General features: G+C 42.8%; 1 protein-coding gene across 1 annotated transcript in view; it reads right to left on the reverse strand.

Annotated features, from left to right (window-relative positions):
- Positions 1-21,400, reverse strand: part of lama2 (laminin, alpha 2) — a 582,487-nt gene that overhangs the window by 58,102 nt on the left and 502,985 nt on the right. Inside the window, exons 47-51 of the mRNA XM_078542125.1 lie at positions 12,979-13,138; positions 10,346-10,470; positions 4,111-4,273; positions 3,854-3,998; positions 3,630-3,768 (exon numbers count right to left, since the gene is read on the reverse strand). Of these exons, the coding sequence (XP_078398251.1) occupies positions 3,630-3,768; positions 3,854-3,998; positions 4,111-4,273; positions 10,346-10,470; positions 12,979-13,138 (732 nt within the window). The remainder of the gene's footprint in view (positions 1-3,629; positions 3,769-3,853; positions 3,999-4,110; positions 4,274-10,345; positions 10,471-12,978; positions 13,139-21,400) is intronic.

Genomic DNA, 21,400 nt, shown 5'->3' on the forward strand with positions numbered 1-21,400 from the left:
TTTTACAAGTCAGCAGGGAGTTTTACCTGCCAGGGCAGCATGTTGGAAGTATGAGCGCACAATTACCACAAACCCCTTAAAATGCATAGTCCGGGAATCTTAGGCAATTTACACTGAAGTTTATGATGTACACTGCTAGTGAGTAAGGCAGTTGGTGAAGCTCGCTACCAGGAGTGCATGCTCATAAAGTTACCCTCATGTGTACAAAGTACATATAAACACAATGTACATACAGTTGATATCTAAGTACACTGGGTTGGATTTTCCGCTGTGATGCTGTCCTTTTCTCATCTTCAGTATGTTAAAGGTGATGTTGAGGTGGACTCTTAGCTCATGGAAGATTTATCTACTTTCCATCTCTGATACTGCCACTCTGTTAAGTGCATATTAACTGTATTTAATTGTATACATATGGTGAGCATTAACTAGGAATTCACTTGCAATCTTAAAAATAAGAACAGACTGAATCTATGGTGGTTGGGTTAGGAAATGCATGTTTGTAATGTGTATCTCTGTAAACAAATGATATAAAAGTGTGTGGAGGTTGGCTCCAGTTCTATCCTTCTCCACCTGCCTTTCTGTCATATAATGTGGTAGCAGAGTGTGGTTGCCTAAAGGTAAAGGTGGGGAACTAAGAAAGATATTTCAGGCAGAAAATTAAAATCCCACTGGTCATTGTGGAAAATGGCAGAAAGCAAATGTAAATTGTCAAGGTATGATTACCCTCCAATGTTCTCAAATTCTGCACCATATGACTAGTGGAAGATTGAAATGGATTTGTTGACACAGTATGTCCCTACCAAAGAGAAACCAATTTATGGTCTTTTTAAAATCTGAAGCAGAGTATTTTTGTGAGATGGATGCCCATCAGTTGGATAGCGATGAAGGTTTTGATCTTTTCATAGAGTTCTTAGATGAAATCGACAAAAAAAAATATTTTTTGAATGGTTATGAGGCATGGTTAGAATTTTATAGATTTTAGAAAACACATGATCATTCCACAGGAGAAGATATAATGAACCTTCACAGATTGCATAGAAGATTGACAAAATCAATTGGGGTTCCTGGATCGGTACTGGAGTTTAAATTACTGGATTGTGTTAAGGTGCCTATGGACAGACAACTGGCTGTTGGAGACCCTGTTGGATTAGATGTCTTGTGTCTTAAAAATATATTGGAAAACAATCATTTGCTTTAGCCTTCATGGAACAAATGAAACATTTCAAGAATAGAAAACTCATTATTGCCAGATTTCAAAATGGTTGAAGGGTATAGTCCCGATCAATTAGTCTATGGGGAAAGTCCTAAATTGCCTTCTGTGTTGTGTAATAGTCATCCTGCTCTAGAAGGACAATTAAGTATGGAACAACATTAAATCAACAATCCTATTTAGAAAGTGTTACCCCATCCCAGTTAACCATACTAGTTCATCACAGAAAGATGATGTCATATCTAACGAAGAGACAGAGCAATTGCAAAGTTTAACTGGGTGTGCCCTCAGGCTAGACCACGTGAGATTTTTGATATGTTAAAATTAAGCACAACAATGAAACACCCTAAAGTAGAGAATGTTTAAGGACAAATAAAACATTAAGACAAGTAAATCTGGATAATTGTGTATTTAAGTTCCCATCCTTAGGTGACCCAAAGAAGATGAAGCTAGTCACCTCAAGCAATGTTTCACATGCTAATCTTCCTGATGGGTATTCCAGTGCAACTGGTTTCATAATACTTCTGATGGGTGGGAATGGGGAATGTTGTCTTTAGCTTGGGAAGCTAAGAAAATAAGAAGGGTTGTTAAGAGTACCCTGGCTGCAGAAGTGCTGGCTCTTTTACAGTGGATATGGGATTCTATTCTGTTTGTCAATTATTTTAAGTGAGATTCTGTACAATGAGCTTACTGAAGGTGGTATATCCATTGAATGTTGTATAGATAATTATTCTTTGTGGGATAATATACATCCTACATAAAGTTCGAGTAAGAAAAGGTTATGGATTAACCTAGCTGGCTTGAAACAAACGCTGAAAAAGCAGGGAATCTCTAAAATTAAATGAGTGGATGCCAGTCATCGACTGTCAGATTTTTAAAATGAAAAAAAATGCACATACGAAACAATTGTTAGGGATCCTAGAAAAGGGGCATCCCAATGTAATGCTTTGTATGGAATATAGAGGTTTTTGATTTAATTTGTTTTGAAATTTTGGTTGTACATATAAACTTTAATTTTTATTTAAAGAGAGAGAAGGAAATCTGTTAACTGTATATTAATGATATTTGATTGTTTGCAAGTGGTGGTATTAATTAGGGATTCATTTGTGCTTTTATAAATAGGAACAGACTGAAACTGGTGGTTAGGTTAGAAGATACATATTTGTAATATGTACCTCTGCAAATAAGTGTAAAGATTGAGTCCGTTCTATCCTTCCCCACGTGGTTTTCCAGAGTATCATGGACTCCACCTTCTGAGACTATCAGAGAGGTCTGACATTCGCCCTGGGCACAATGGAGGGAGAGGGCATACCTGGTCCTTTCTAGCACATGTGATGGTTATTTTCTTGATGTCAGGCCATAAATCAGCAGATTTGGCATGGTGGGATTTATGGGCTAGGATTTCCCGGTCGGTGAGCGGGGTGTGGGGGGGCGGGGCCCGCTCGCCAACGTGTAAAATGACGCGGGATGACATTGGGCGGAACTCCTGACATCACTCCGTGTCATTTCCATTTTCAGATTGGCGGAGGCTCAGCTGAATCAACTGTGCGTCCTCTGACCTGTCAATGGCCTATTGAGGCCATTGACAAAGTAGTTAACGTAATTAGTGGACCTGCCCGTCCAACCTTAAAGTTGGCGGGCAGGCCAGGAGCCCTGGCGGACCTTGGAAAAAGCATGAAACCTCATCCACGGGCGGGATGAGGTTTCATGTAGGTTTTTAAAAACTTAATAAAAGTGTAACGGAAAGTGATGGACATGTCCCAACTCATGTGACAGTGTCCCATGAGGGGACATGTCAGGGAAATTTATTTTTCTGTTTTTAACATTTTTTAATGTGGAGCCGATCTCCCTGAGGCAGCACTTAGCTTCGGGGAGGTGAGTGCGCTCTTTCGTGCGCATGTGCTGGCTCAGGGAATCCCCCCTGTCCGCACAGGGAGCACATAGCATTTCCTTGCGGACATCATGCTGGGCGGGCCTTAATTGGCCCGCCCATGCAAAATGGCGGCGCGCCCCCAATTAGGGGCACCGATCGAAGGCGCGCCTCCATGCGCCCGCTCCTGAACTCCCCCGCCCCCCCCCCACACAACGGGGGAAAAATTCTGCCCATAATCTCTGGGATTTCAGTTTAGTACCATAACCATTAGATTGCCATAACACTAAATGTATATATACTGAGTATGCATATACTTGTCACAAATTAAACAAGCACAACCTTTTGGTTGTAAGTGAAAAGTTGGAAGTTTGGAAAGTGGGATTAAAAATGAGCGGCTAGTTTTTTTTTCTCTACGTTTGGCTAGTGCAGACCTGATGGGCTAAATGACCTCTTTCTGTTCTATGGTTCTATGGTTTTTTTTCTATTTCAAGAAGCAAGAATATGTACAACTCATCATCAAAAAAATATTACTGCAGAAAGATGTACCTTAAATTTTGTAAGAGAGGCAAACCACCAAAATATATCTTCTCACTAGATTTCAGATTGAGACCAAAGTTCGTTCCTGAGGAAATTATGACCAGGTTTTCTTCTTTATTGCTTGTTGTATCACGTATGGAAATATTTGCTGCCAAAACAGAAAATATTTGGTTAATTATCAAATGTAATCAGAATGCTTTTGTGTAGTGAAAATATTACTGTAAAAAGCACACCTTGTTTCAGAATTCTTGATAAGGTGAAAGATTTCCATTTTCCATCATTGTGGCGTCCTCTACTGGTGACATTAGCTGCACCTGAGCCAAGGTCATAACTAACCTTTATTCGCCCATCAGTCAGTTCAACGCTCATGAAATCTCTCTATTAAAATTTAGCAACATATAAAAATAGGCAAAAAATTAATCAGTGGATTTCTGCTCAGACATGAGAACTGAAAAATAGTTTGTTTTCAATGTATTGACACTGCATTTACCAGATCCTTTGTGGCAAGGTACATGAGCAGTGCATCTGAAGTAAAAGTCCTGAATTTGAATATGATCGCTGACATATTTGGATTCCAGCGAGTTGGTCGACCAACAGCTGCATAACCTTCTCCATCAAACTGTACAGTGCCTTCAGTGTCAGTGGGTTGTGGACTTTAAAAAGGGAGAAACATAAACAATTTTATTAATAATATTAACTTCATTTCATTTAAAATTTTCACGGATAAAGTCACCTGAGAGCTTTAAAAGATCTACAATAGTTACATAAGCCTAAGATATTGTTGGTGAAGTTTTTGTCTGTTTGATATTGTCATGCACACACTCTTCCCTTGGTGGTATAGCAGGGAAACATAGTAAGGATCAGTCATCTAATTATCAACCTGCGGAACTATGTCATGAACTTTCCCTCCGTGGCTAATAAGTCCAGTCCAAAGGCAGGAGTGCTATCCACTGAGCCACAAAACCATGTTGACAAAATATACACACTAATGGTTAAGAAATGCATATGATATTCCTTTGTCCACTATTAGAATTCAGGTGTTTTGATCCTTTCTCCTCAGGCACTGTACCTCTCCCTATGAAAAACATTGTTACAACTCTCCTCAAAATACCGCCCTTGACCTCTCTGCCCTTACTAGCTATTGCACCACCTCCAACCTCCCTTTCTTCTCCAAAGCCTAACCAAAGTCATGCACATCATCGGCAAATGCATATTCCATCATGTTCTACTCAACCTCTCTGCAGGCTTTAACATAATCAATTACACCATTATCCTCTAATGTCTTCCCTCTGTTGTCCAATTCTGTCCGGCCCCACTTATACCTATTCAATTAATACCCAGGCATCTCCTGTAATGGTTTCTCTACCTGCCCCACACCTCTAGATTCCACCTTGGCTTCCTATCACAAAGATTGTCTACTTCTATTTCCATAATATTAATGTCTCCACAATCATCTCATGAGAACAAAAGAATATAAGAAATAGGAGAAGTAGGCCATTCAGCCCTTTGAGTCCACTCCGCCATTCAATGAGACCATGACTAATCTTCTACTTCAACATCATTTTCCTGCACTATCCCCGTATCTCTTGATGCTTTTAATATGTAGAAATCTATCAATCTCAGCCTTGAACATACTCAACGACTGAGCCTCCACAGCCCTCTGGAGCAGAGAATTCCAAAGGTTCACCATCTTGAATGAAGAAATTCCTCCCCATCTCAGTCCTAAACGGCCTGCCCCTTATTCTAAGACTGTGTCTCCTGGAGAAACATTCTTCCTGCATCTACTTCATCAAGCCTTGCAAGAATTTTGTATGTTTGAATGAGATTACCTCTTATTCTTCTATACTCCAGAGAATTAAGGCCCAATCTATTTAATCTTTCCTCACTGGACAATACCTCCATCCCAGAAATTAGTCTGGTGAACCTTGGCTGCACTCCCTGTCTGGTAAGTATATATTTCCTTAGGTAAAGAGGCCAAAATTGCACAATACTCCAGGTACGGTCTCACCAATGCTCTATTATTGTAGTGAGACATCTTTATTCCCATACGCAAATCCTCTTGCAATAAAGACCAACATACCATTTTCCTTCTTAATTGCTTGCTGTACCTCCATGTTAGCTTTCAGTGATTCATGAACAAGGACACCCAAGTTAAAGTTCAACAATTCCCAGCCTCTCACCATTTAAGAAACACCCTCTATTTCTGTTTTTCCTACCAAAGTTGACAACCTCACATTTCTCCACATTGTATTCCATCTGCCAAATCTTTGCCCACTTATTTAGCCTCTCCAAATCCCCTTGAAGTGTCTTTGCATCTTCCTCATATCTCACACTTCCGCCTAGTTTTGTGTCATCTGCAAACTTGGAAATATTACATTTAATCCCCACATCCAAATCATTGATATAGATTGTAAACAGCTGGGGCCTAAGCACTGATCCTTGCAGTTCCCCACTAGTCACAGCCTGCCAACCTGAAAATGACCCATTTATTCCTACTCACTGTTTTCTGTCCATTAACCAGTTTTCAATCCATGCCAGTATACCTGCCCCCCCAAAACCAAAAACAATTCTTGTTAACCCCGCCTACTTGAATGGCTTCCTGTAAGATGGTGCAATGGTCAATCTACTCATTCACACTACAGCCCTCATTCTTGTCCATACAAGCTGCAAGAACCATGAACTTGTTGCTCAATTGCAAGGACCGAGGCTCCTCTACTCCCACTTTTGCGATCCCCTTACCTACCTGGTTCACAGTCACACCCTCCTGTCCCTGACACTGACCAAATCAGATAATGCTAACCTAAGGGTTAAGACTGCCTTCTGGAACAAAGTGTCTAGCTAACTTTCCCCCTGCTTTATGTGTTGCAATGTCTGCAGCTCAGCCACCAGCTCATAAACTCTGAACCGAAGCTCCTCAAGCCACAGACACTTACTACAGATGTGGTTGCCGTGGATTGCAGTGGCATCCAGGAGCTCCCACATGCTGCAGCTAGGACACATCACCCATCTTGTCATCTTTATTGTATTAATTAAATTAATTTTTTCTTAATTAATTAATAGTTCCCCTTTCCACTGAACTTCCTCACTCACCAAACCCCAAACTTCACACTCTAAGCACTCAAGCAGCACTTAATACAGACACAGCACTTAGAGGCCCCTGCATTTTATACTATCTGAAAAACAATGATGAGTCAGCTCTGCTAAAGCTAAACTAGCTACCTAACTAACTAGTTACAGCTGCTCTCAGAGAGCTTGCATATCCCTGTTTAAGACTGGAAGTTACTTGGTTTACCACTTAACTTAAAGAGTAATTTATCAGAGAGAGATTAACCCTTACGATCCCCTCATTCCCCAAAATCTCAGCTTCATACTCTGTGCATTCAAGCAGCAACTCAGTGCAGCCCACTTGAAGTGGTAGCATGGACAAACAGTCCACGGTGCTGTATTTGAGATCCAGTCTAGTCACTGATGTGGGTGTGAACTCCACTACTGTGAGAATTTGTGTGTGGATATGGTAATATTGTGGATATGTTACTGGATTAGTAATCCAGAGGCCTGGAATAATGATCTGGAGATACGAGTTCAAATCCCATCATTGCAGCTGGGGAATTTAAGTTCAATTAATAAAATAAATCTGAAATTAAAAGCTTCTGAATCCTTGACATGAGAAGAAGATTCACCCACTATCAGTAATGGTGACTGTGAAACTACCAGGTTGCTTTAAAAAGTCATCTGCTTCAATAATAGCCTTCAGGAAAGGAAATCTGCCATCCTTACCTGGTCTCACCTATATGTGATTTCAGACCTACAGTAATGCGGCTGACTTTTACCTGCCCTCAGAAATAGCATAGTAAGCCACTCAGTTGTAAGAAAAACAAAAGTGCTGGGAAAACACAGCAGCTATTGCAGCATCTGCACTGCAGTGGTTCAAAAAGGCAGATCATCACCGTGTTCTCAAGGCCAATTAGAGATGGACAATAAATGCTGGCTTAGCAAGCGAAACCTATATCCCATGAAAGAACAAAAAAAAAATCCGTGTTGAGAGAAACACAGTTAACGTTTTTAGTCCAATATGACTGTTCTTCGGAACTGAAGAGGTAGAAATGTGATGGATTTTATGCTGTTGAAAAAAGGGGAGAGGGTCCAGTGGAGCAAGAGAGAAGGTCTGTGTTAGGTTAGAGGGAGGGGCAGAATAAATGATAAAGGTATCAACAAACAAAAAGCAAGAGAGTGGTAGTGGTAGTAGTAAAGAAACAAAGCATTGACCCATAGTAGGTATTAATAGCAGAATAAAGGGCAGTAATGGCTAAAAGCGAAAACAAGCAGCAGCAGCGATGTGGGTGACTCTTAAATGCCCTCTGAAATGGCCTAGCAAGCCAGTCAGTTGGATCAAACCACTACAAAGCCTAAAAGCAATTAAACCAGATGGACCACCCAGCATTGACCTAGGCACCAGGAACAACAATGGCATACTCAGCCCCATTAAACCTGCGAAGTCCTCCCTACCAACATCTGGGGGGAGCTGTCCTACAACCTTCTCAGGCAACAGCCTGACATAGTCATTCGCACAGAATCATACCTTACAGACAATGTCCCAGACATAACCACCACCATCCCTGGGTATGTACTGTTCCATCAACAGGCCGGACCCACCAAGGTGGCGGCATAGTAGTATACAGTCGGGAGCGAGTTGCCTTGGGAGTCCTCAACATTAACTCTGGACCCCATGAAGTCACACTTTCCAAGATGGACTGTACTCAAAATATTTGCTACTTAACATCCACTATCTTGTATCATATTTAAGTTCTTCACGAGCATATTATTAATATCAAGAGGGTTTTGTGGGCATTGTATAGAGCAGAAGTTTCACATGCAAGTGTTTTTTCACTTATGAGTTTATAGAGGAATAGGAATACGCCAGTCAACCCCTCAAGGCTCCTCTGTCATTTAGTTAGATCATGCTTGATCTGTACCTCAACTCTGCCAGAATTTTTTTCTGAAGCCAACTCCAATACGTGCCCACCGAACTGAAAATCGGAATGACGCGCAGTGACGTCAGGACGCACGCTCGAAGTCACCGTGGGCCATTTTACGTGCTGGCAAGTGGGGCGCGCCCCTGCACGCCGACCAGGAGATTCAGGCCTATCTCTTTGACCAAGATTTCTGACACCTTTCCTAGTGTTTCCTTCCTTAGCTTGGCATCCATTTCTTGGTTATGTCTGTATAAAGCACTATGGGAATTTTTGTTGCTTTAAATACACATTTATTAAATGCAAAAAGTTGATGTTAACCCATTTGCCTTAAATAGCGGCAAAGGAATATCATACAAATAAGTTTGCATTTTATTTCTCCAACAATTACAAAAAGGATAGGCAAAACCTCTAATTTGTGAATTATTAAACCTGAATCTAATTACTGTAAATGAAAATAGGAGAAGTGCACATTACACATGAAATGAGATAGGGTAGTCTCTGAATAAAGTAAAACTTTTAAACATTTGCTATTTTGTTCCAAAATATGTTCCACCATCAGATGATAAGAGAGGATAGATTACAAAAGTAAAGTTGGTTAGCTCTCAGTTGAGTTTTATATTCAATTCTGGAGGCATACTTCAGGAAACATATTAAGGCATTAGAATGGGGGCAGAAAGGTTTACTGAAATGATACTAGGGATGGCAGACTCCAGTAATATGATGAGGCTAGAAAAGTTGGGATTGTTCTCCTTAGAGCAGAGAATTTTAAGAGGACATTTAATTTGAGGTGCTCAAAAACCATGAGTGGTGTCCATCAAGTAAAGAAGCACAAACTATTTCTGTTGGAAGGAGGGTTGGTAATTAGTGGCACAGATTTAAAATAATTGGCAAAAGAACCAGGTGGGAGATGAGAAAAAAATGTTTTTGCACAGTAAGTTGTTGTGAGCTGGAATGTACTGCCTGAAAGGATGACGGAAGCAGTTTAAATAATAACTTGCAAAATATAACTGGGTATATAGTTGAAATGGGGAAAAAATGCTGGGCTATAACGAAAGAGCAGAGGAATGGCACTAATTGGATAGCTCTTTCAGAGAGCCGGCACAGGTATGATATGGAACAAATGGAGTTGGAAATTGGGGCTACAATTGTAGTTATATAAAAAGCAAATACAGGCTCTCCACTGGGAGAGTGGAATTACATTTTTTTAATAATTTTGCAATGTGATGCCCCTAGCAGAAAGTTCCACTCATTTGGAAATCATGTCAGATATGACTTTCTGATACATTTTAAATTCATTCAGACAAGGCCTGCATTTATTGCCCAAACCCTTATCACCCTTGAACTGAGTGGTTTATTAGGTCATTTCCAAAGCAGTCAAGAGCCATGTGTCTGAAGTCACATGTAGACCAGGCACATCAGAGAACCAGATGGGTTTTCAATTACAATCCAGTACTTCCCAGGATTACCATTAATGAGATTAGCATTTTATTCCAGATTTATTAATTGTATTTAAATTCCCCAATTGCCATGGTGGGATTTGATACCATGATTCCAGAGCAATAATCCAGGCATCTGCATTACACATGCAGTAATATTACCACTATGCTATTGTCTTCTGGTAGGTGAAGCTCCTCATCAGGAATGCAAAATCAGAAAATTATCCCTTCTTTATCCCAAATCAAAATGGAATAAATTGAAGTGATGCCTTTCCTGGGACTGGAAGCTTTACTTAGGAAAGCTAGGAATACATACCTCACAACACAGCCTTTGCATTCTCCCTGTCTGTCTCTGTAATTCCATAATCCAATAGGTTTACGGTCCAAGGAAGTTTCTCCCATACAGCCAGAGAAAGTGGTTGTTTTGACCACATCTGATTTCTTAATGGATTTAAGAAAAAGAGCTTTAATTACAACACTGATACAATCGATTTTATCATTTGCGATTTTTTTTGCCAACACATATACTGTGATTCCAGTTACAAGCAGAGATTTTCTGAGTAGAACAATATGTAAGATGCATCCAACTGATCCATAAGCTAATTTTTTCCTCTATGGTGCTCTAAGAAAATGGGGGTCGAATCAACTTGAGAAAGAAAGACATGCCCCATCAGTAAAACTGTCTCCAAATAGAAGCTTGTCATTGGTTTATGAAAAATGGCATGGTCCTCCAAATTTAAAAACCTAAACACATTAAAGTGTCAGGCATCATTACCAACCATTTTATTTTTGTGGTAAGCAGAATGGCTAATTAGAAAAAACTGTTGGCCTGTAGGCTGCGGATCCGCAACATTTTCAGAAGAATCAGTCAAAATGCTGCTGGTCTATATCACTCGAAGAAAGGAGGACCTCTTTCAGGTGCAAGGAAGGAGGCCATCCAAAGAAACTATCTAGGCAGAGTGGAGAGAGGTGACTATGGCATCAAGTACCACTTCCACTAATCCTCAAATGTCAAAATCTTAGCAGATCAGACAAAATAAGAAGAATCTGCCACAGTTTCCAAGATGGACTGTACTCAAAATATTTGTTACTTAACATCCACTATCTTGTATCATATTTAAGTGCTTCATGAGCCTATTATTAATATCAAGAGGGTTTTGTGGGCATTGTATAGAGCTGAAGTTTCACATGTAAGTGTTTTTTCACTTATGAGTTTACAGAGGAATAGGAATACGCCATTCAACCCCTCAAGGCTCCTCTGTCAGTTAGTTAGATCATGCTTGACCTGTACCTCAACTCTGCTAGAATTTTTTTCTGAAAAAATGTATATTAGTTCCATGTGGACTTGTTTCAGCCCAATTGATATTAAATGTTGTGCTGAAATATTACACAGAAGCAAAAAGGCAAAAAAAGACTAAAATAAATACTTTTGAGGTGGTAGTTTTATACTATTTGCATTGTTCTGGCAAAGTTATTTTTCACATTTTTTCTATGATGGACATTGGAGAATTTGGTGAGCATTGTGCATTTTCTCTAATAAGTCTTTTAGCACAATTAGCCATTCACTGTTAAACCTAGGAACTGCAATGAATAATGTGTCTGCTTGTGGAAATTGCTTCTATTTGTGAACATGAGAACAAGTGTTGGAAAATAGTCTGAATTGTAAGAAAGACTTCCCTTCATTTTCAATTATTTTTGAGACCCTCCCTTGTCTCCTGTGTCATGCATTTGATTTGTTGGTGATAGACCTGCAGTCACATATTCATCAATGTTGCTTTGCATAGTTGGTTATGAGGTAGCATAACAGTGATCCAGAGGTGACATTAGTTTGAATTTTTCCAATGCCTTCCCTCTATTTCCCTTTCCAATTGAGAAATGCCTGGCTTCATATCACATCAGCATCATATCACAACAGCATTGGAAAAAGGTGACGTAGTGGCAGTGTCACTGGACTAGTAATCCAGAGACCCATCTGGTTCACTAGCGCTCTTTAGGGCATTAGCCATCCTTACCTGGTCTGGCCTACATGTGACTCCAGATCCACAGCAATGTGGTTGACACTTAAATGGCCTAGCAAGCCACTCAGGTGTATCAAACTGCTACAGAACAGTGGACCTATAACACATGGACTGGAGCAGTTGAAGAAGGCAGCCCGCCACTACCTTCTCAAGGGAAATTAGGGATGGGCAATAGATGCTGGCCTAGCCAGTGACACCCACATCCCATGAATAAATAAAAAAAAGTGCTCCATGAAACAATGCAATCAAATTGTCAATAATATTCAAAAGTACTAATTCTTAAAGATCTGATACAGAATAGTGTCAGTTGTGACTCAGTGTTTAGTACTCTTGCCTCTGGGTCAGAAGGTTGTGTACTCAATTCTGCAGAGGTTTGAGCACAAAATTTAGACTGACACTCCAATGTAGGGCTGAGGGACTGCTGCACTGTTGGAGCTGCTGCTTTCAGATGTTAAACCTAGGTCCTGTCTGTACTCTCAGCTGGATGTGTGGGTGGTATGATATTGAGGAAGAGCAGGTGAGTTTTCCATCCTGTCCTGGCCAACATTTATTCCTTAAACAATACACTGCAATAGATTATGTAGTCATTACCAAATTGCTATTTTGGGTACCTTGTTGTGTACAGATTGGTTGCCACATACCTCCATTACAACAATGACTACACTGTGAAGAACAGTACTTCATTGGCTGCATAGTGCTTTGGGATGTCCTGATGTCGTGAAAAATGCCTTATGAATGCAATTCCTTTTGCTCCTTACTGCTTATTAAATGATCTAGTTATGTAATTGTGAAAAATGTAAACTTTTAAATAAATATATCTACCACTTAAAGAACAGATCATATATGCAAATTGGTCTTTGATGATATTTCTGCTATATCATTAATATGATAGATCAAAGAACCATATTATTGAATAAATGTTATACCATACCTTCACTTCTCCTGTTAGACCACCAACAAACAGGTAAGCTTTTTCATCCACATCAAGAATTGTATAGCCTTCAGGTGATACTGCACTATACGTGGTTGGTACGATGCTTGCCCTTGGACCATCTAGTGCACGTACAGAAACTGTACCATTTCTTCTAAACCTTTTTTAATAAAAGAGATGATCAATTACTGTTGTAGTTTACAAATTAAGAGATAATTGAAGACTGGACATTGCAGAATAAAATTAAATTTAGTTCAAATGAAATTTAATTTTTGCTGCAAGCTTCAATAGTCAATGTACAATATTCTTTTCATCGTAGGAAGATGAAGGTAGGAAAATAATTACCGTGATAGCGAAAATGAAGAGTTAATAGTAGGACACTAGAATATGAAGTGAACAATGTGAGGATTTTTAAAAATCATCCCATTGCTTAACTTCTTTTCTCATGCTTTTACATAGAAATACAGAAAATTTTTGGCAATGAAGGAGGCCATTTCAACCATTCATGTCAGCGCTGGCTGAAAAGGAGCTATCCAGCCAGTTTGCACTTTACAGCTCTTGGTCCATGGCCCTGTGGGTTACGGCACTTCAAATGCACATCCAAGAGATGAGGGCTTCTGCTTCTCCCACCCTTTCAGTTCCTGGCCCTGACCACCCTCTGGGTGAAAAGAATCTCCCCTCAACTCCCCTCAAACCGTTTTTGCTTTAAATCTATGCTCTATAGTTATTGACCTCCCTGCTGAGGGAAATAGATTCTTCCTGTTCACTCTATCTAGGTTCCTCATTTAATACACCTCGTTAAATGTCCTCTCAGCTTCCTCGGTTCCAAAGTAAAAAAAATACTCTAGCTTATCCAACCTTTTCTCATAGATAAAGTTCTCCATTCCTGGCAACATCCTTGTAAATCTCCTCTGTACCCACTGGAGCAATTTTTAAATCCTCCAAAACACTGTTCTCTGAACAAGCTGGGTGTAATGGAATCTTTTCTAATCCTTAGTTGGGCTTATATTAACCACTTTGCTTAGACATATGAAAATAAAAGGATCACCTACATTGTTCCAATTGTGAGATTTATAAGGTTATTATATTTTGGGACTGTATCTTTAAATTTAGGGTAAATGTATGGGTTATGTGACCTGCCCAGCAGTCTGCCTGACAGTGAGCCAGGGTGAAAACAGAAAATTCTGGAAAAACTCAGCAGGTCTGGCAGCATCTGTGGAGAGAGAAACAGAGTTAATGTTTCGAGTCCGTAAGACTCTTCTTCAGAGATCTGAAGAAGGGTCATATGGACTCGAAACAAGTGCCAGGCAATGACCATCTCCAACAAGAGAGAATCTAACCATCACCCCTTGATGTTCAGTGGCATTACCATCACTGAATCCCCCACTATCAACATCCTGGGGGTTACCATTGACCAGAAACAGAACTGGACTAGCCATATAAATACTGTGGCTACAAGAGGAGGTCAGAGGCTAGGAATCCTCTGACGAATAATTCACCTCCTGACTCTCCAAAGCATGTCCACCATCGACAAAGCACAAGTTAGGAGTGTAATGGAATACTCCCCACTTGTCTCGATGAGTGCAGCTCCCACAAAACTCAAGAAGCTTGACACTATGCAGGACAAAGCAGCCCGCTTGATTGTTTGTGGATGTGGTGCCATTCACTCCCTACACCACTGATGCACAGTAGCAACAGTGTGTACCTTCTACAAAATGCACTGAAGAAATTCACCAAGCCTCCTTAGACAGCACCTTCCAAACCCACAACCACTACCATCTAGAAGGACAAGGGCAGCAGATAGATGGGAACACCGCCACCTGGAAGTTCCCCTCCAAGTCACTCACCATCCTGACTTGGAAATATATCGCTGTTCCTTCACTGTCACTGGGTCAAAATCCTGCAACTCCCTCCCGAAGAGCACTGTGGGTGTACCTACACCACATGGACTGCAGCGGTTCAAGAAGGCAGCTCACCACCACCTTCTCAAGGGCAACTAGGGATGGCCAGTAAATGCTGGCCTTGCCAGCCAAGCCCACAACCCGTGAATGAATTAAAAAAACCTGTTGAGTTTTTCCAGCATTTTTTGTTTTCATTTCAGATTTCCAGCATCTGCATTGAGCCTGAGTGGTTGATTGTTAGGGATCAAAGGAAGACACAGATTGTTTTACTGAAAGGTACAAGGTAATTACGCTTGGAGACAATGACCTGAGTACAATCCCTGAGTATACCACGAGTAGACCCTGAGGCCTGTGAAGCTGTCAAGGGAACTGTCAAAATGTCAAGGCATTTAAATCTCCTGGCCTTTACATTTTTGAAAACCCTGTCTGCAATTTAAAAAAAAAAATCAGTGCACGTCATTCACTCTGTTAACATAAGCCTGAGGGTTATCATTACAAGATTTGTGCTGCAGGACTGATTTCACAACCTATCATTATCACTGTGGGGTGCCTATCAGTTCACAGTTTGCTTGACAGATCCAACTGCTTACAAAGTCTTTGAAATGGGGCTATGAATACAAATGCTTGTTTTCATAAGGGATTAAGTAGTTGGAGGAAGTTAAATATAGTGAATGTTTTTTTTAAATCAGAGTTTTTTTTTAAATAGTAAATTAATTAATTAAGAATTTTATTTTATTTCATCTCAGCATGGGTCCTGAGGTCCACTCATGGTGGATACTGGGTGAATTGGCATGGAGGGTGTAAGTGCTCAGGGTGGTAGGTGGTGGGCATGGGTTGGCATTAATTGGCATTAAGTTGGCATAGGGCCTATAAATGGCATAGGTTGGCATGGAGGGTATGAGGGGCCATGGGGGTGGGTGATCATAAGTGGCATGGATGGGGCATGAGGATTGTGTGGTGGGTGAGGCAGCCTTGGTTCCTATTTGTAGGCACCAATTAAAATGATGGTGGGAGGAAAGGCAGCAGGAAAGGCAGTGTGATCAGTTCTGCCTCATGAGTCCACCACAATCCTGTTCCCACTCAAAAATAGGGATGAAAATTGAAGCCATAATATTTCAAACGAGGCAGTGAAATTTCACTGCAAACAGACTGATTTACATGTACCCACAGGTTCTATCGATTCATTGTTTCATTTTTAATCAAAACTACAATCCAAACAGAAATGTTGATGATTTGTTCCCAATGTGACGTACTAAGACCTCGCACTGTATATTTTTATAAAATATATATAGATATGCTCATTGCTATTTCTAAATTTTTAAAACTGAACAAGGACCTTTAGAATGGCTGAACTTACGGGCGGAATTTTGTGTGTCCACTGGCATCAGGCGCGTTTGGCAGTGTGTGCGGACAATGTGGCGAAAAGGCCAAAAATCAGTTTCATGACGTCATGAAACCAATTCACAATCGTCTGCTCTGCCTGTCATTGCGGGTCTCGTTTCCCACAAATGGACATTGGGAACCTCATTGTAATACATCTGCATATCATTATGAGCCTAGCTCGCTGGAATCATCCCTGAAGCTAGATCATCCACCCACGTCGGCGGGAAAACATGTCAGTGCAGAACACGTCCCGACAAGTGAGACATTCAGAAGTCAGGGCTTACTGTCAGGGCCTTGCTCACACTGTGGACATACGAGAAGCAAAAGATGCTGGAGCCCGACAGCAACGGGACCCTGGAGGAATGTCCATCACACGCTGAGTGGATTCTCATGGACATGGCTCCACCGCAAAGCAGCTCACGGAAGGTGGAAAGTCACCACTGAGGGTCTGTTCACAATGGATGATGGTCGAGGGGGTGGAGAGGAAGGTCCAGCTGTGATTGGGAGAGGAAGGTATGTCTGGCGGGGGGAGGGGGGGGGGGTGTGTGGTAAGGCTGGGATGGGGTCAACAAGGGTGTCAGGGGGATAAGGTTGAGAGGGGGGAACTAAGGTGTTAGGAGTTGAAGTTAGGAGGGTGTTGGCAGATGAGTTTGGGGGGTGGGAATACAGGTGGAGGAAGGGGCAACAGGGGAGAACATGGCAAGTGGGGAAGTAGGTGTAAGGGAGGAGGAAGGTGTAAGGGAAAGTGTTTGGAGGTGGAAGGAGTCCGGAGAGGGGAAGGCGGACAGGGGGAGGAAGGAGTCCGGAGAGGACAAGGAGTAAGGGTGGAGGAAGAAATAAATGTGGAGGAAACAGTTCTATTGGGGAAAAGTAAGGCTGGAGGAAGGAGTCAGGAGAGGGGATGGAGAAGGGTGGCAGAAGAAGTAAGGCACGGGGGAGTCCGGATAACTAAGAGGCGGTGGGGGGAGTCCGGGGGTGGGGAAGTCCAGAATGGGAGGAAGGAGTTCCAAAGAGGGTGGCAGAATCCCAGTGGCTGGAAGGAGATCCAAGAGGGGAAGGAATTCCAAAAGGGGAAGGAGTTCCAAGGAGGAAGGAGTTCAGAAGGGGGCGGTGGGGGGCGCGGGGATGTCCAGGTGAACATGCAAGGGAGGGCTCTGTTGAGTCCACGACTTCCTCCTGGGAAGGGAACTGAGGGTGGGGGTCACAGGAGAAAATGGTAAGAATGACTGAAGGCAGAGTGAGGCAGTACGGTGGGAGGGTGACAGTGCAATGGTATAGGTAGAAGGAACTGCAAGGGTGGTTGGTAAGGACTCAGAGGCAGACACAGACCCTGGGAGTGGGAAGGAGGAGGTTGGGTAAGTTAATGTGGATGGGGGTGGGATTTTCAGGAAGGAAGAGAATGTGCATGTTCACCTGGACATCACCGAAAGAAAAGGGTTGTGCCTGGTAGGTCACGGAGGGGAGGTGGAAGGTGATGCCGGGGGGTCAACAGTGATGGGGGAAAGGAAATGGGTGACTAGGGGAGGGGAAAGGACAGGGGACCAGAAGTAAAATGTTAGATGCACCATGCTTGCTAAATCGAAAGTGAAACAAGAGTCGTGGTGGGCGAGATCAGAAGCTGCATGGGAGTGTGATCAATGGGTGGGTGGAGATGCAGGTCAGCTCAGGTGAACAACTGAAAGCGAACCCCAGAAGACAGCATTGAAAATGCTCAGGACATTGAGATGAGTGTGATGGAGGAAGGATCCGTGTGTGTGGGAGAGTGATCACACGAGGATCTGAAAAGACCCTGCCACACACACACGCTTCTCCCTCCAGAATCACTCATGGGCCGGCTGCGTGCAGCTGAATTACTAGTCGGGTGCTGTGGGGGGGGAGGGGGGGTAGGATTCAATGGAAAGACTTGCAAAGCCTGTCAATGAAGCTGAAAGACACCATTACACATTATTCAATGAAAGTGAATATATTTTCCGATTATAAAGTGATAAAATGTGGTCATCCTTGAAACTATTTGTGATCAGAAATTCTTAACTTTTCTCAGCCTACCACTTCTTCTAGGTGCTGCCCTGACATCTACACATTATTCAACTGAATATATTTCCAGATTGTAACGTTACAAAATGTGTTCACCCATGTAACTAACTGTGATCAGAATTTCTTAACTTTTGAACGCCTTAGACTTTAGCTGCTGTTCTGACATCTGCAGCAGGGATGGAGACAGCCTGTGTAATTGTTGGCCCTGTTGCCTCTGATAACTTCAGCATGGGTCCTCTGGAGATCTGAGGCCTTGAGGGCCCCAGCTTGCTTTGGCTACCCTCCTGTGGGCCAGCTGCTCCCTCTGCGGTGACAGAAAATGAGGTTGAGGGGGTCACAGGCAAAGGGGACTCAGAGGGAGAGGACAGCCTCTGAGACTCCTGAATGAATAACCTAGGGATGTCCAGCTGGCGCTCCTCTTCCCCTCAGATGCCCTAGGGCCCCAGCCTGACTCCTTAAGAGGAAGGAGCACTTGGAGGGATGTTGAGGTGCCCCGTTTCCCCCTCACCTTGCCATTGCAGGAACTTACCCATGGTTACCGGTGATGAAGTGCAGGTCTGTGCGCATCTCCATGTTCTGCTGGACCAGGGTCTCCATGGCATTCACCATCCTTCCCATGGGGACCTTCATTCGCACACATGTGGGCACCACTTCATCAGAGAGGAAGCAGATGCACTCCTCTGACTTGTGTGCCACTCTGTTGAAGCTTCCAACAGCTCTACGTGATGTTCCTGCGCTTTCTGCTGACTCTCCAGGATGAGTTGGAAGGCCGAATCCAGAGGCTCGACATCTGACTTGGACCTCACAGATGTCTCTTCCCCAGCAGTCCTCCAAATGCCAGGGAGTTCAGCTGAGCCTGCCTCCTCCTGTTCCGGACATGTATCTGTTCAGTGACCACCAGACTGTGAACCCCAGCCTGCTCTAGATCTAGGTCCCGCCGAGGTATGTTTCCCTGCAAGTGGTGGGTGTGTGTAAGTGCTGTGACAGGTCTTCCAGGCTGCTTATTTCTAGCTGTTCAGTGGAGGAGGTGTCCTCTTGGCTGGAGGTGAGGATCTGGAGCTGAGGAGCTGGCTGGCTGAGGGTATTGGTTGGTTGGCAGAGCTCCCAGTGAACCAAAGTAGAGATAATTAGTGCATGGCAGCAGAGTCAAAAGCAGGAGAGAGCACTCACATTTGTATTGAGAGAGGGATGATGTGGTACAGGATCCTCATGACAATGTTCACCGCCAACCTCACCGTCACTGCAGGCACAGTCCATGTCCTTACCAGTGAGTACGATGGCACATTCCTATGAGGGGCCTAATGTGGGCCACTCCACCCCTGGTCTGGGACCTATCCCTGCTGGTATGAGCCAGCTTCTCTTTCATGAGTGTGAGCAGAACACATGGCACTGCGTGGAATGTTTGTGTGGTGAGCAGAGCTATGGATGGGATGAAGATGCGAGCTCGAAGGATATGAGCTTGATGGAGATGTGAGGGTGTGTGTGTGAGAGTTAGTGGTGTTGGCCCTTGAGGTGTGAGATCCCTATGGATGTGTAATGGGTTTGAGAGTGTGTGAATTGAGAGTGATAAGAAGAGTGACTTACCCTGGCGGAACGGATGAGACCATTCATCCTGTTGTGGCACTAGGTGGCTGTCCTCATTTGCAGGATATTGACGCTGACCACCGCTGCCATCGCTTCCCCTGCTGGATATGTCACTGTGTTTGCTGGCCTTCGCCAGAGCAAGGTAGAGGACATCACTGCTGGACTCCACGGTATCCAAAAGACATTCCAGGGACGCGTCACTAAATCAGGGGGCTGCAGTCTTCTTGCCTTTCGGGGCCATGTCTTTCATGCTGCAGGCCTGGTTTTGAAGCACTGAGAGGTGTGCGCACAGCTGCGCTTTAAATATGGAGCCTGATGTGATAAAGTGGTGAGGTGCTATTGTGGCGGGCAAATGAGAGCCCGCCCACTATCAAAACATTGTGTTTCCTGGGAATGCATAATTAATGCATTAATAATGATGTGGGATTGGGAAGATACGACGTGAAAAGCTGGCATTGCAGCTGGCGGGTAAACGTCCTTTTCCTGCTCGTCACTGCACCATCACTGCAAATCTGAGATGATTCCGCCCTATGTCTGTCTGTGACTCCTGAACAAAAGAAGCTACTTGGCAGTTTCAGGAAAACTCACACCTCGTTATCTCTGAGGACCCACTAACAACCACTGTAGACTGTACAGCCCAACTTCAAAGAGAGCGATACAAAGGCCATTGGTATTTAATAACCCAGGCTGGCCAGAAGGAGATGGGGCATCTGCTAAGAAAAAGGCCCTGCAATCTCCCTTTCAATTCCTAATGGCTGAGACATTTAACAATATTTGGATTACAGACATTTGACATACATCATTTGTCACAGGCCTGGTGGAGAGTTGGGAGTTATGTGACATGAGTCTCTGGCTTGTGGAACAAGTAATATTGCCTTGCTGAACCGCATAGCTCAGTCTGCTCTTTACCATCTAATTAGCAGCTTCACAGACATGGAGTTCTGCCTAAGTGGAATACCTGGCTCGCACCTTTATTGCTTCTGCTGGAAATTATGTACCATCACCTACAAGACAGATTTATCTCTGCATGCCTATCTCACCGGGTGTGGTCAACATTACCGGAAAAGTGAATTAACCAGCATTGGCTTTCAACCCAATGACCTCCGTGAAGGAATACTGCACTGGACTTTGAATCTGGATTCTGCAACCAGCATGAAACCATATTTCTTTCCTCTGTGGTCTCAGTACTGTCAATCTTTCTTTTCTCTATCCCTCTCTTTACTATCTGAATGCGAGGGGGACATTGAAAACCCATTTTTTGCATTTTGACTGTATGCAAATAAACTAACTCTTTGCGTTCATCCTATTTCAAGTTTGCTGTGGGGTTATTAATAGAAAATTGGATCATATGTAAACCGAGGTGTTGGGAAATATGCCACCACTTATAAAGAGGGAATCAAATCAAATCAACTTTCTGTTTATGGACGGGTGGTGAGAGGAGAAATTAGTGCTGTTTAAATTAACCTCCCTCCGGTCTGTAGCACCAAGCCCTCACATACTACAGATAGAGTGTCATATTA

Source organism: Cetorhinus maximus, chromosome 5 (genome assembly GCF_964194155.1).
Source record: "Cetorhinus maximus chromosome 5, sCetMax3.hap1.1, whole genome shotgun sequence".
Lineage (NCBI taxonomy): Eukaryota > Metazoa > Chordata > Chondrichthyes > Lamniformes > Cetorhinidae > Cetorhinus > Cetorhinus maximus.